General features: G+C 43.5%; 1 protein-coding gene across 2 annotated transcripts in view; it reads right to left on the bottom strand.

Moving 5' to 3' along the window:
* Nucleotides 1-14,765, bottom strand: part of AGO3 (argonaute RISC catalytic component 3) — an 80,195-nt gene that overhangs the window by 33,078 nt on the left and 32,352 nt on the right. For both annotated transcript variants that reach the window (XR_009759102.1, XM_061596254.1), the window contains exons 6-8: nt 9,933-10,067; nt 7,687-7,774; nt 7,381-7,528 (exon numbers count right to left, since the gene is read on the bottom strand). Coding sequence is in view for 1 of the 2 variants with exons in the window: in XM_061596254.1 (XP_061452238.1) it covers nt 7,381-7,528; nt 7,687-7,774; nt 9,933-10,067 (371 nt within the window). In the remaining variant the exon portion in view is untranslated. The remainder of the gene's footprint in view (nt 1-7,380; nt 7,529-7,686; nt 7,775-9,932; nt 10,068-14,765) is intronic.

The following is a 14,765-nucleotide window of genomic DNA, read 5'->3' on the forward strand; positions in this document are numbered from 1 at the left end:
GCCTTGCAAAAGTATTCAGGCCCCTAACCAATGCTCTCAATATTACTGAATTACAAATGGTACATCATAATTTCGTTCTTTATGATATTTTACTTTGAAACACTGAAACTCAAAATCAATTATTGTAAGGTGACATTGGTTTTATGTTGGGAAATATTTGTAAGAAACATAAAAAACAGAAACATGTTGCTTGTTTAAGTATTCTACCCCAGTGCTGCGGAAGCTCCCAGTTTACACAGATGAATGAAACTGCCCTATCAAGGACACAACTACCTTACCATTGGCCTTCACCTGTGAACCATTAAAGGTACTGTCACACTCTCAGGATAAAAACCCCACTGTTGAAGGATCATTGGTCAGGCTGTGGATCTGAAGGAAAAAGAAGACCAAAGAGCATTCTATAGAAGTGTTGTTGCTGTTGTTATGTGCCTTCAAGTCAATTATGACTTATGGCAACCCTATGAATCAGCAACCTCCAAAAGCATCTGTTATAAACCACCCTGTTCAGATCTTGTAAGTTCAAGTCTGTGGCATCCTTTATGGAATCAATCCATCTCTTGTTGGGTCGTTTTCTTTTTCTACACCCTTCTGTTTTTCTCGGCATTATGGTCTTTTCTAGTGAATCATGTCTTCCCATCATAGGTCCAAAATATGATAACCTCAGTTTCATCATTTTTCCTTCTAATGATAGTTCTGGTTTAAATTTGTTCTAACACCCAATTATCTGTCTTTTTCGCGGTCCACAGTATCCGCAAAGCTCTCCTCCAACACCACATTTCAAATCAGTTGATTTTTCTCTTATATGCTTTTTCACTGTCCAACTTTCACATCCATACATAGAGAACAGGAATACCATGGTCTGAATGATCCTGTCTTTAGTGTTCACTGATACATCTTTGCATTTGAGGACTTTTTCTAGGTTCTCTCATAGCTGTCCTCCCTAGTCCTAGCCGTCTTCTAATTTCTTGACTATTGCCTCCGTTTAGGTTAATGACTGTGCCAAGGTATTCATAATCCTTGACAAGTTCAATGTCTTCACTGTCAACTGTAAAGTTACATAAATCTTCTGTTGTCATTACTTCAGTCTTGACATTCAGCTACAGTCCTGCTTTTGTGCTTTCCTCTTTAACTTTCATCAGCATTCGTTTCAAATCATTACCGGTTTCTGCTAGTAGTATGGTATCAACTGCGTATCTTACATTATTGATATTTCTCCCTCCAGTTTTCACACCTCCTTCATCTTGGTCCAATCCCACTTTCTGTATATGTTCTGCATATAGATTAAACAAATAGGGTGATAAAATACACCCATCTCACACTCTTTCTGATGGGGAACCAGTCGGTTTCTCCATATTCTGTCCTTACAGTAGCCTCTTCTCAAGAGTATATGGTTCAGCATCATGGTAGAACCGAAGGACGGGGAGGTGGGGTTGCTGTGATCTATAGGAGTTCTTTCTCACTCACCAGGCACCCTGTCCAGGTGACGACTGGCTTGGAGTGTCTCCACCTTGTGCTGGGCCAGAGAGACAGACTGGGAATTTTGTTGGTGTACCAACCGCCCTGCTGCTCAACAAATTCCCTAACTGAGCTGACAGAAGTAGTCTCGGAGGTATTGTTGCAGTCCCCTAGACTATTGGTACTGGGGGACTTCAACGTCCATGCCGAGACTGCTTTATCTGGGGCAGCTCAGGACTTCATGGCCTCCATGACAACCATGGGGCTGTCTCAATTTGTTACTGGCCCGACGCATGTGTCGGGACATACCCTTGATTTGATCTTCGCCACTGGACATGGGGATGGTGATCTGGAGGTTGGCGGTTTTTCATCTATTCCGTTGTCATGGACAGATCATCGCCTGCTGAAGTTTAAGCTCACAGCATCCCTTTCCCTCTGCAAGGGTGGGGGACCTATTAAAATGGTCCGCCCCCGGAGACTATTTGATCCGGAAGGTTTCCAAAGGGCTCTGGGGGATTTTCCGACTGAGAAGACTGGTGCTCCTGTCGAGGCCCTGGTCAAACTGTGGAATACAGAGATGACCCGGGCGGTTAAACGATCGCTCCCATGCACCCCCTCCTATGTAGAGCTCATACAGCTCCATGGTATACCTTGGAGCTGAGAGCGATGAAGCAAGAGAGGAGGAGGCTTGAGTGCAGATGGAGGCGAACTCCCGATGAATGCAATTATGCCTTGGTAAGTGCCTGTTCTAAGCGATACATAGTAGCGGTGAGGGCAGCAAAAAAGAGCTATTTTGCTGCCACCATTAAGTCATCACTTTCCCGCCCAGCGGAGCTCTTTAAAATTGTACGAGGGCTTTTACACTTTGGCCCTCGGGACATTATAGATTCCTCTGTAGCCCGCTGTGACGAGTTCGCTGGGCACTTCCAAGATAAGATCGCATGCATTCGCCGAGACTTAGACTCCACTATTATAGCAGTTGGACCTAATGAAGCGTCCAGAGCACGGTATTGTCCTTATTTCTTGGATGAATTTCAGTCTGTGCAGCTTGAGGATGTTGACAAGATCCTTGGAATGGTGCGGGCGACCACGTCTGTGCTGGACCCTTGCCCCTCCTGGCTGGTGAAAGCTGGCAGGACCAGAACCGCCGTCTGGGCCAAGGATGTGATAAATGCCTCTTTGAGAGAGGGAGTGGTCCCTGACTGCCTAAAAGAGGCAGTAGTGAGACCACTCCTGAAGAAAGCCTCCTTGGACCCAGATAATTTGAACTATAGACCTGTGGCGAATGTTCCGTTCCTGGGCAAGGTGCTGGAGCGGGTGGTTGCCGGCCAGCTCCAGGGGCTCTTGGATGACACTGATTATCTTGATCCATTTCAATCCAGTTTTAGGCCCGGTTTTGGCACCGAAACAGCCTTGGTCGCCCTGTATGATGACCTTTGTCGGGAGAGGGACGGGGGAGTGTGACCCTGTTGATTCTCCTTTATCTCTCAGCTGCTTTTGATACCATCGACCATGGTATCCTTCTGGGAAGACTCATGGAGTTGGGAGTTGGGTGTACTGCCTGGCAGTGGCTCCGCTCCTACTTGGTGGGTCGTCACCAGAGGGTAGTGCTTGGGGAACATTACTTGACACCCTGGACTCTCCATTGTGGAGTCCCACAGGGATCGGTACTGTCCCCCATGCTCTTTAACATCTACATGAAGCCGCTGGGTGCGGTCATCAGGAGTTTTGGGGTGCGTTGTCATCAGTATGCTGATGACACACAACTCTATTTCTCCTTTTCATCCTCCTCAGGTGAGGCTGTTAACATACTAAACCGTTGCCTGGCCACGATAATGGACTGGATGAGAGCGAACAAACTGAAGCTCAATCCAGACAAGACTGAGACGATGTTGGTGAATGCTTCCCCTGCCCAGATGGTGGATGTTCATCCTGTTCTCGATGGGGTTACACTCCCCTTGAAGGAACAGGTTCGTAGCTTGGGAGTTCTTTTCGATCCTTCCTTGTCACTGGAGGCCCAGGTGGCCTCGGTGGCACGGAATGCTTTCTACCATCTTCGTTTGGTAGCCCAACTACGTCCCTATCTGGACGGTGATGACCTCACCTCTGTTGTTCATGCTCTGGTAACTTCTAGATTGGACTACTGCAATGCGCTCTACGTTGGGCTGCCCTTTAAGATAATTCGGAAACTACAGCTAGTCCAGAATGCAGCGGTCAGACTGTTGACGCGGACCAGAAGGTCCGCTCATATAACACCTGTTCTGGCTCATCTGCACTGGCTCCCTATTTGTTTCCGGGCTAGATTCAAAGTGTTGGTTTTGACCTATAAAGCCTTACACGGCATGGGACCGCAATACCTGGTGGAACGCCTCTCCCAATATGAACCTACCCGTACACTGCGCTCAACATCTAAGGCCCTCCTCCGAGTGCCATCTCATCGAGAAGCTCGGAGGGTGATGACTAGATTTAGGGCCTTTTCGGTGGTGGCCCCCGAATTGTGGAACAGTCTCCCCGATGAGGTACGCCTGGTGCCGACGCTGCTATCCTTTCGGCGTCAGGTGAAAACCTTTTTATTCTCCCAGGCATTTTAAAGTGTATTTTAATCTGTTTTTAAAGTGTATTTTAACTGTACTTTTAGTGTTGTATTATGATGCTGTTTGCTTTTTGTTGTTGTTTGTTTTTGGTTTTTGACTTTATTATATTTATTGTAGTTATATATTGTGCTGTTTTTATCCCTTACGTACACCGCCCAGAGAGCCGTCAGGCTTAGGGCGGTATATAAATGAAATTAAATAAATAAATAAATAGGTTGCACATCAGGACAATGATGCTGTGGCACCCCCATTTCTTTTAAAGCATTCCATAGTTTTCATGATCTACACAATCAAAGGCTTTGCTGTAATCTAGAAAGCACAGGGTGATTTTCTTCTGAAATTCCTTGGTCCATTCCATTATCCAACGTATGCTTGCAATATGATCTCTGGTACCTCTTGCTTGGTACCTTGTCAAAGCTAAGATACCAGACTAAGATGCATCCAAACTCAAAGGAAGGCAATGGTAAACCACCTCTGAATACCTCTTACCATGAAAACCCTATGAACAGAGTATCCAAAATGCAACACGAGATAGTGCTGGAAGATGAGACCCCCAGGTCAGATGGCACTGAGCAAGCTAACTGGGGAAGAACTACAGCTGAACGTCAAGAAGACTAAAGTAATGACAATAGAGTAATGCCTTCCTCTGAGTTTGGATGCATCTTAGTCTGGTTTTTCAGTTTTGACCATTCCGCCTTGGATGACCCAGCTAGGAGTCTAGTCTCTTGGTTTAGACTGCTGACGGTATTGCTCTCAGCTTCTTTGACACTCTCAAACCCCCTCACCATGTTAAGGTGTGCATCCTAGAGGAGGAACAGAAGTGAGAGATAATTATTATTATTTATTATTATTTATTATTTAGTTGCATTTCTAAACTGCCCTATAGCTAGCAGCTCCCAGGGTGGTGTACAACATGATAAAACCACAATATTTAAAATACAGCAAGTGTGTATTGCGCAGACAATATAAACATTATATAAACAAAGTGAAAGAAAACTAAAAAAAAATAAGATTAAAAGCTTAAATACTTTAAAATGCCTGGGTGAAGAGGTGGGTTTTTACCTGGCGCCGGAAAGATGACAGAGAAGGCGCCAGGCGTATCTCATCTGGGAGGGCATTCCATAATTCGGGGGCCACCACCGGAAAGGCCCTAGATCTTGTAATACAAATCCAATAATTTAGGAAAAGGGTACAAATTAATATCCCAGTGTTTGGATATCCCAGCGAGCACAGTTGGATCAATAATCAGGAAGTGGAAGCTGCATCACACCACCTAGGCACTGCCAAGAAAAGGCCATCCCTCAAAACTCAGTGCTGGAACAAGGAGACTTGAGAGAGAAGCCACAGAGAGGCTAACAATCACTTCAAAGGCACTACAGAATTCAGCAGCTGGGAGTAGAGTAATAGTGCACCAGTCAACCATATCAAGAGCGCTGCCTAACACTGGCCTGTATGGGGAAGTGGCAAGAATGAAGCTGTTACTCAAAAAGTACCATCTGAAATCATGTCTGAAATTTGCCAGAAAGCATGAGAGTGCCCCAGGTGCAATGTGGGAAAAGGTTTTGTGGTCAGATGAGACGAAGATAGAGCTTTCTGGCCAAAACTCAAAGCGCTGTGCGTGGCGCAAACCTAACACTGCCTATGCCCCAAGACACACCTTTGAAGGAAGAATGGATAGAGCAAAATACAGGGAAATACTACAAGAGAACCTGCTTCATTCCACTAAAAAACTGAAGCTTGGGAGGAAATTCATTTTTCAGCAGGACAATGATCCCAAGCACAAGGCCAAAGCAACATTGGAGTGGCTCGGGAACAAAATGGTGAATGTCCTACAGTGGCCCAGTCAAAGTCCCGATCTCAATCCCATTGAGAATCTGTGGCACTATTAGAAAATTGCAGTCCACAAATGACATGCAACCAATCTGAACAACCTGGAGTGAATCTAAGAACGTAAGAGCCTGCTGGATCAGGCCAGTGGCCCATCTAGTCCAGCATCCTGTTCTCACAGTGGCCAACCAGGTGCCTGGGGGAAGCCCGCAAGCAGGACCCGAGTGCAAGAACACTCTCCCCTCCTGAGGATTCCGGCAACTGGTTTTCAGAAGCATGCTGCCTCTGACTAGGGTGGCACAGCACAGCCATCACGGCTAGTAGCCATTGATAGCCCTGTCCTCCATGAATTTGTCTAATCTTCTTTTAAAGCCATCCAAGCTGGTGGCCATTACTGCATCTTGTGGGAGCAAATTCCATAGTTTAACTATGCGCTGAGTAAAGAAGTATTTCCTTTTGTCTGTCCTGAATCTTCCAACATTCAGCTTCTTTGAATGTCCACGAGTTCTAGTATTATGAGAGAGGGAGAAGAACTTTTCTCTATCCACTTTCTCAATGCCATGCATAATTTTATACACGTCTATCATGTCTCCTCTGACCCGCCTTTTCTCTAAACTAAACAGCCCCAAATGCTTTCCTCGTAAGGGAGTCGCTCCATCCCCTTGATCATTCTGGTTGCCCTCTTCTGAACCTTTTCCAACTCTATAATATCCTTTTTGAGATGAGGCGACCAGAACTGTACACAGTATTCCAAATGCGGATGCACCATAGATTTATACAACGGCATTATGATATCGGCTATTTTCAATACCTTTCCTAATTATCCCTAGCATGGAATTTGCCTTTTTCACAGCTGCCGCACACTGGGTCGACATTTTCATTGTGCTGTCCACTATAACCCTGAGGTCTCTCTCCTGGTCGGTCACCGCCAGTTCAGACCCCATAAGCGTATATGTGAAATTAAGATTTTTTGCTCCAATATGCATAATTTTACATCTGCCAACAACAATGGGCCAAAATCCCTCTGACACTGTCTGGAAAGCTGGTACATAGCTACCCCAAAAGACTTAAAAGCTGTTACTGCAGCAAAATGTGGCTCTACCAAATATTAATGTGTGGGGGTTGAATACTTAGGCAAGCAACATGCTTCAGTTTTTTATACTTCTTACAAACATTTCGCAGCATAAAACTAATGTCACCTTACAATTATTGATTTTGAGTTTCAGTGTTTCAAAGTAAAATATCTTACAGACCAAAATTATAATGTACCATTTGTAATTCAGTAATATGAGAGCATGTGGTCAGGGGTTTGAATACTTTTGCAAGGCACTGTACACACACGGATGTAAAGAACAGGTATATTTTTGGAAAGTATACATGAAGCTTTAACCTTTTCCAACTACCCAGACATCTTTTCTTTATATAAAACGTTTAGCAAGCTGCTTGCACAGCACATAATAAAAATATCCGGCTAAACAAAATAGCTGTGTTCTGAATACATTACTTCAAGAGGCAGGTACGTGTGTTTCTGCTCCTGTCCCACTTGTAGACAAGGAAGATGAGGGTATTTCAGCTGCAGGTTGTACTTTTCTCTGAAGTACTGTGCTACTGTTCTCTCCACAGTCTGGCCATTTTCTAACTGCAATGGGAAACTGGAAAGACAAGGTAAATTTTAATAAGAGCAGAATTAAGGGAGTTAACTGCTGTCTGGCAAAAGTTGGTGATTTTTATGGAAGTTAGTCTGCTTTATTTTATGTTAGTCTTCCCATGTACGCAATATTACAGCCAACTGTTTCAAACATTTGCTTACGTTTGATGACTGGCAGGTCTCCGTGTGACATTACAGACACGGTACTTTCGTCTCATTGTTCCACAATGAGTCACTTCAACCTTCAGACCTGTGTGAGAACAAAAAGGGAAAAGAGAAATACTGATGTCATTGAATCGCTTCTACATTATATGCACAAGCTGTTTTATAACGGAACATGAATATTAATGGTGAGCACGGTGGAATAAGGATGCTGTCGAGTTTCTTATTATGGAACAATTCCACAAAGAGTGGTGCATTTTAAATTTCTCATTGTATATGTAAAAAAGGGGTCTGGGAAAAAAAGGGTTCAGTAGGCCTTTGGACAGATAATGCTAACATTACACTGGGTCCTTATTGCATAGGTGCATACACACAACTTGCTCTCATGTCAATAATGTATTTGGGATAAGAGGGTACCAACATACAGGAATCTGCAGGGTTTGGTATTTATGACATTGCCAAACCAAGCTCACTTACAGTTGTAGGTATCATGTGTCCCTACGAAAGTTGATGACCAAAGTTCACCATTTCTAAGCACTTTAGAGTTCAGTCCCCAAAAGGTTTTTACTTCCCCCTCATGAATGTGACTGAAGCACTCCAACAGATGACCATGGTTGATGTGTATAATATTATTCATTTATTTAACTTGTATCCCACTCTTCATTAAAAAAAATTCCTGAAGCAGTTTACACAACAGAATATTAAAAAATAAATACAATTAAAACCCACCAATATAATTAACACAGGAGAAATCCAGGATGGCAACAGACGATAAAAGTCACGATATGACTGCAAAAAGCCCTACACAAATAGCCAAGAAACTCCACTGGGCTAACTGGAGGTGGATTTGCCCTCCTAACCGCTGCTCCTTAGAGCAGGAAATGCTAGCTGACCCAGAACCATTTTGGTTCCACTCCAGAATGATTAATTGTTGCTTTCTGCTCCCCATTCTTGGAAAAGAAAAGCTCCAACAGCCTGGATTGAGAAAGGTCAAGGCAGACAGAGGTATCATTTTATGTTTCCTCAAGCTGGACACAAACTATTTTTGAAAGAGAACCAAGTGATATGGGGTGTGTGATTCCCACTGCCCTGTACAACTATTGTAAAAACAAACAACCAAACAACTGTTTGCCAAGTAGCAGAAGAACAAAAACGAGTGCACGCTACCATGGGAAACAAAGCCTCTACCATACCACTTCCCTCCAGTAGTCACATGTGTGGTGGGGCGGAGCCACCCTCCTGATACCAGTGTCACTACTGCTTACCTGGGCTGGAGCATGATGGCTGCGCAGTTGCACTGTCAAGAGAGCTGGCGGCTCTGCCCCACCACACATACCACTAGTGCTTCTCCCTCTCTCAATAGTCCATGTCCAGCCCAAATAACTTTTAACACAGAAGGAAGGTCTTGTCTATGAGTGATAGAAGAAAAATAGGCAAAGAAAATAAGATACTAAACCACAGGTGGGCAACCAGGGGGCCCTAACCTTATTTTATGTAGTCCCCCTTGTCTCCTGAAACTGCCCAATTCTCCCATTCCATTGAAGTTCCTTCCTTTCTGGTTCTTTCCCTATTTTTTCCTGGCATTTTTAAAATATTTTCCCTTCTCTGTAGTTTCAAGACAATTTCATTTGATTTTTTAAAATCAGTATTGTTATTTGAGAGTAATTCCAAGAAATCCAGTAGAGATTTCTTCTCAGTAGACCTACAGAGCATTTGGAATTCTAATCTGAGGTAGCATGGTGAAAATTGAAGCAAAGTGATATTTATTCTGGATGACACTATCATCTCTGGTTCTGCCTGTCACCAGATCTGGCTCTACTCACTATGTTTATGGTCTGACAGATTACCCCTAAGTGAATGTGGCCCTCGGCAGAAAAAAGGTTTCACATCCAAAATACATATGTAGGGAGCCACATTTCACTAAGTGGTACAAACTGAGAATATCAGCTGGGCCAGAAGGGCCACTGAGGATCAACTTAGATAAAGAATTTGGTTGCGCAAGCATAACAGAATGAGTTACTTAGCACTCAGTTGTGCTAATGTAACACATTACTGAGCGCTAGATTGGATACAAGCCAAATTCATTGCCAGAACACACAAGCAAATTAAGCATACAAGTTGTACAAAAGATGAAGCATCATGTTATGCATTTTTAATTCTCTAAAGAGCATTCAGGAATGGCAGAGGAAAGGTTTCTGAAAGCTATGAGCTGCTTTATATGGATCAGTGCTCTGCTTTCTACTTACCCTTTATCTCTTTGGTGAATTTTACCCGGTGAGAATCAGTCAGAGGCCGTGGTTGTTCGTCAATGTTGTGAATATCAAGAACTTCACACATAAACTGAATTACAGGTTGTGCTTTGTAGAAGGCGGTGGCAGAAACTAAGAGAAAACAGAGCAGTTGAAGTAGTAGAGGTTTTCCAAGTCTGTAATCAAGCCAAATGGTTTCCTCCTGAAGACTAAAACAAGCCATTGGTATACAACTATCAGTTCTGCGTTTATAACTTTAAACAAAATCATAAAATTACTGTTCTTTGGGACAACTAAATCTCATGTAGTAACAGAGAAATAATGCAGCCATACATCCTGAAATCAATTCACTAATAGGCAAAAAAACCCTTGCAGTTTACGAACATACCTATAGCCCACAGATATTTCTATCAAACTTTAAAAAGCAAAGGAATGGGGCAGCTACAGTGAATGCAGCAGAATGACAGATTTGTAGAGCAGTACAATATCTCAGAGAGGCGGTCAGGTCTCCCTTTCCCCTGCTGCATTCACTGTAGCTGCCCATTTCCCTGCTTTTTAAAGTTGGATAGAAATATCGGTGGGCTATAGGTACGTTCTTAAACCACAAGGTTTTTTGCCTATTAGTGAGTTTCTCTGCTTTTTAATCTGGGAGATAAGAAATGGGATCCTGTGCAAGCTTGCTGAGAATGGAATGATCATTTGCATGCTTATTGAGTTCAATGGGATTTACTCCCCTGCAATCATGCTTAGGATAGGTGAAACTGACCACAGGGATGGGGAGGGGAGGAGGGGGAGGGGAAGGAGGAGTGCAGGTTTGATCATTTACATGTTTAGGACAAGTAAAACTAACCATGGGGGAGGGGAGAGTAGAGGGAAGGAAGAAGGGAGAGAGGAGCAGAAGGAGTGGGAAGGAGAGGACTAGAAGGGGAGGGGTAAATAAAGGTGGGAGGGGCAAAAGGGAGGTGATGGGAGGGAGGGAGATGGGGAGGGCAAGTTTGATAAATTGCATGCTTGAGTTCGATGGGATTTACTCCAGTGTAATCATGCTTGAAAATGAATTGGACTGCTTTTAAGTCGATTCTGACTTATGGCGACCCCATGAATAGGGTTTTCATGGTAAGCGGTATTCAGAGGGGGTTTACCACTGCCTTCCTCTGAGGCTGAGAGGCAGTGACTGGCCCAAGGTCACCCAGTGAGCTTCATGGCTGTGTGGGGAATTGAACCCTGGTCTCCCAGGTCATAGTCCTATAATAGGTAAAACTTACCATGGGGGGGGGAGGAGGAGGGGAAGGGGGGGAAGGAGGAGGATGGGAAAGGAGGGGATTGGAAGGGGATAGGGAAGGGGCAGGAGGGAGGGGATAGAAGGGAGGAAGAGGGGAGGGCATGTTTGATCATTTGCATGCTTTTTGAGTTCAGTGGATTTACTATTGTGCAATGATGCTTAGCATAGGTGAAACTGTCCTGGGGGAGGGGCAGGGGAGGGCAGCGAGGAAGGGGCAGGGGAAGGGAGGAGATTGCATGAGTGGGCACTGGGCAGAAGGGAAGCCCCTTTCCTTTCCTTTCCAAAAGGAAAACATTGTGAACAGTATCATTCTTTTTCAGAGTTTCCCCCACCTTTTTATTCTGCAGCAGGCACATATAGTCTCCCATCCAAATTTAAACCTAAGCTGTCCCTGGCCACATCCACACCAGAACTTTATTTCACTTTAGACAGTTATGGGTTCTCCCAAAAAATCCTGGGAAGTGTAGTTAGTGAAGGGTGCTGAGAGTTGCTAGGAGTCGCCCTGTTCCCCTCACAGAGCTTCAATCAAAGCGGCTGACTGTTAAACCACTCTGGCCACTGGACCTCTGTCAGGGGAATAGGAACCTCCACTCAGCACCCTTCACAATCTACACTTCCCAGTATTCCTTGGGGGAAGCCAGGACTGTCTCAAGTGAAATAAACGTCTGGTGTAGGTGTGGCCCCCTGATTAGCCAAGCCAAGCAGCTGGGAGTCTGGCTTTTAGAACACTGACAGTTGGTTCTTACTGAGCATGCCCGACGTTATCATTCAGTTCAATACAAGATTTCTTAAATTAATTAAAAATCAGCCAGGCATTTTTTTTAACTTTTAAACTGCAGAAGATGAAGGTCAGAGTATGGGACAAGGTCAGTAATAGGATTACAGGTACTCAGTGAACACGGCTGATTTTTAATGAATTTCAACAGATTATGAGAATTCTGACTGGAGAAGTCCAAAAAGGGTCTGGTTTTTTCTCTCCCTGTTTTTACACTTTGAGCTCTCGATTCTCTCTGACTGTTTTGTGTATCACCATGAAAATTCAGAGGGTTAAGCAAGCGTTTCTGAGTTCAGGACTATAAGTTTAATACCGTTTTGTTTTGCAAATGAGTTTATGGGAAGCATCAGAATGGCATGAGAGGGTATTTTCAATTTAACGTTGTGGAATGCAAAAAATCCATGCTGACTATAGTATACAGCCACTCTTGTGGCTGTATAATAATGTTATCTAATGAATCTTAAGGGTTCGTTTTCTATCCCAGGATTTAAAAGCACAACTTGCTGGTCTTGCCATAAAGTATTTTAAATTTCATCCTTACTTCTGCTTCTCTTCCTGAATGTCAGAGGATGGTAAGGTCAGATACAGATTAGGAGGGTGCCACAAACCCAACTATCTAAACTTGCATGCACAAAGGGAACCCCTGACCTATGTAGTTATGACAGAATACTTATAGCAAACTCCACATGATTGTATAAACTCATTCCTATAACAATATCATATTGAAGTAGGAAACCTGTCATATGTAGAGATGGAACATCATGTTTACAATTTATATCATGAAGCCATGTTAAAATGTCTTTTTTATTAAATGGATCCCCTACTCTCTAAATATACTCAATCAATCAATTGTACACACTTAATCTGAAAAATCAGATCTTCAAAACACCTTACAGAATTATTTCAACAAATACAGAAACAGGGCTGCTTAGCCATTTTATTAGTTTGAAAGTACTAGAGAAGTGAAACTTTCATGATTAGAAAGCAGAATATATAACATAACAGCCATGCTGGATGGACCAAAGGCATATCTAGTCCAGTGTTATGTTTCCACTGTGGCCAGCTAGATGCTTATGGGAAGCCACAAACTGGACACAAGCACAATAGCACTCTCCTGCACCTGATCCCCAGCAACTGGTATTCAGATTCATGTTGCCTCTGGTACTAGAAACAGTTCACAACCATCATGGCTAGTAGCCACTGATTGCCTAGTCCTCCATAATTCTTCTAATTCCCTTTTAAAACCATCCAAAGTGGTAGCCATCACTACATCTTCTGGTAGTGAATTTCATAAATCCGCCATGCACTCTATGAAGATGTACTTCCTTTTGTCTGTCCTACAACTTGCAACATTCTGTTTCACTGCATAACCCCAGGGTCTATTATTATGAGAAGGGGAGAAAAATCTCTCTATATCCACTTTCTCCACATCATGTATAATGCTACCCAACTATCATTTTTTAGGGAGGGAAATAAGGCAGTGTCGTGAACCCCATAGAAAGGGGGTGTAGTGGCGAGACTTTGGAGGAGGAGGAGGAGGACTTTGAACTGGATGGTTCCAGTGACGGGCCTACAGGTGCACTGGATTCTGACAGCCCTCAAGCCATGGACAGTGACAGCTCCGCCCCTATAGCTCCAGTTACCTGCAAAGAGGCTCAGCCCAGTCAGGCAGTTGCCTCTCCGCCCAACGTTCATCCCCTTCCAATGCCCGCTTTGCTGCCACCACAGCACAGCCCCCCTCCCTCTGATGGGAAGGATCCTGGTGAGGCACAGCAACCACCTTCGCCTCGTACACTGAGGCAGTTGCTCCAGAAAATTCAATGCACTCCCATGGCCCCTCCGAAGCAGAGTGCTCGTGTGCACATGCATTCTCAACAGCGACACTCAATTCATGCAAATAGAGTGCCTGCCCATTCTTGCTTAAGCATGGTGAGGGGTGTGATTAGTTGCTGCAACAACATCTTAGCGCAGTATAGTCGTGTCTAGGTACTCCTAGTAAAGATGCTGAACTCTGTGTAACCTGTAAGCTGATTCATGAAGCACTCTGAACTAAAACTTTCTACTAAATCTACTAAAGAAAAGCACACCTCCGCATTCGTGTCTCACTTCAGCGAGTTCGCACAGAACAGGCACTGAGAAGTATCATACTAACTGCTTACTGTACCTGAAGAGCAGTACATGTATTGATGTGTTTCCTAGGGATAGTCAACTGAAAAGTTATTTGCAACTCTTATTTTAGATTTGACTAGTATTGTACTAATTCCAGGTGCCCAATTTGATTTGCACTGTATTCATTCTACATGTTATTACTATTAGTTTTATGGAATGATGCTTTTCTAAAAATGGAAACTTTTCAGTGAAAAAATATAACAATGGAAAATTTTTGATTTTAGAATATATTTCACCACCACTGTTTTGAATTTGACTTCATATTTCATGCTACAATTCCACAGCAGAGCACAAAGAGCACAGAATATGGAAGCTTCCTGAGAACCACAGTTTTCATTTAGAAAAATACCAGTACGTTTTTATAGCCAATAGTCATAATCTGTATAAACCGTTGCTCATAAAAACTCAAAAGCAAAATATTATAAATCTTCAGGGCAATAAACCCCTTACTCCAGAATGCATTGCCCCTTCCCATGACGAGCAAATCCAGAACTGTGCAAAACAGTAAAAGTTTCAGAATAAGTTAGACAAAATACGAATTAAGCACATTTACTCAAATATGACTCAGTCCAGTTCCAATCATCCTCAGTGCTCCTCTGTTACC

The sequence above is a fragment of the Rhineura floridana genome, chromosome 15 (genome assembly GCF_030035675.1).
Source record: "Rhineura floridana isolate rRhiFlo1 chromosome 15, rRhiFlo1.hap2, whole genome shotgun sequence".
In the NCBI taxonomy this organism is placed as follows: Eukaryota; Metazoa; Chordata; class Lepidosauria; order Squamata; family Rhineuridae; genus Rhineura; species Rhineura floridana.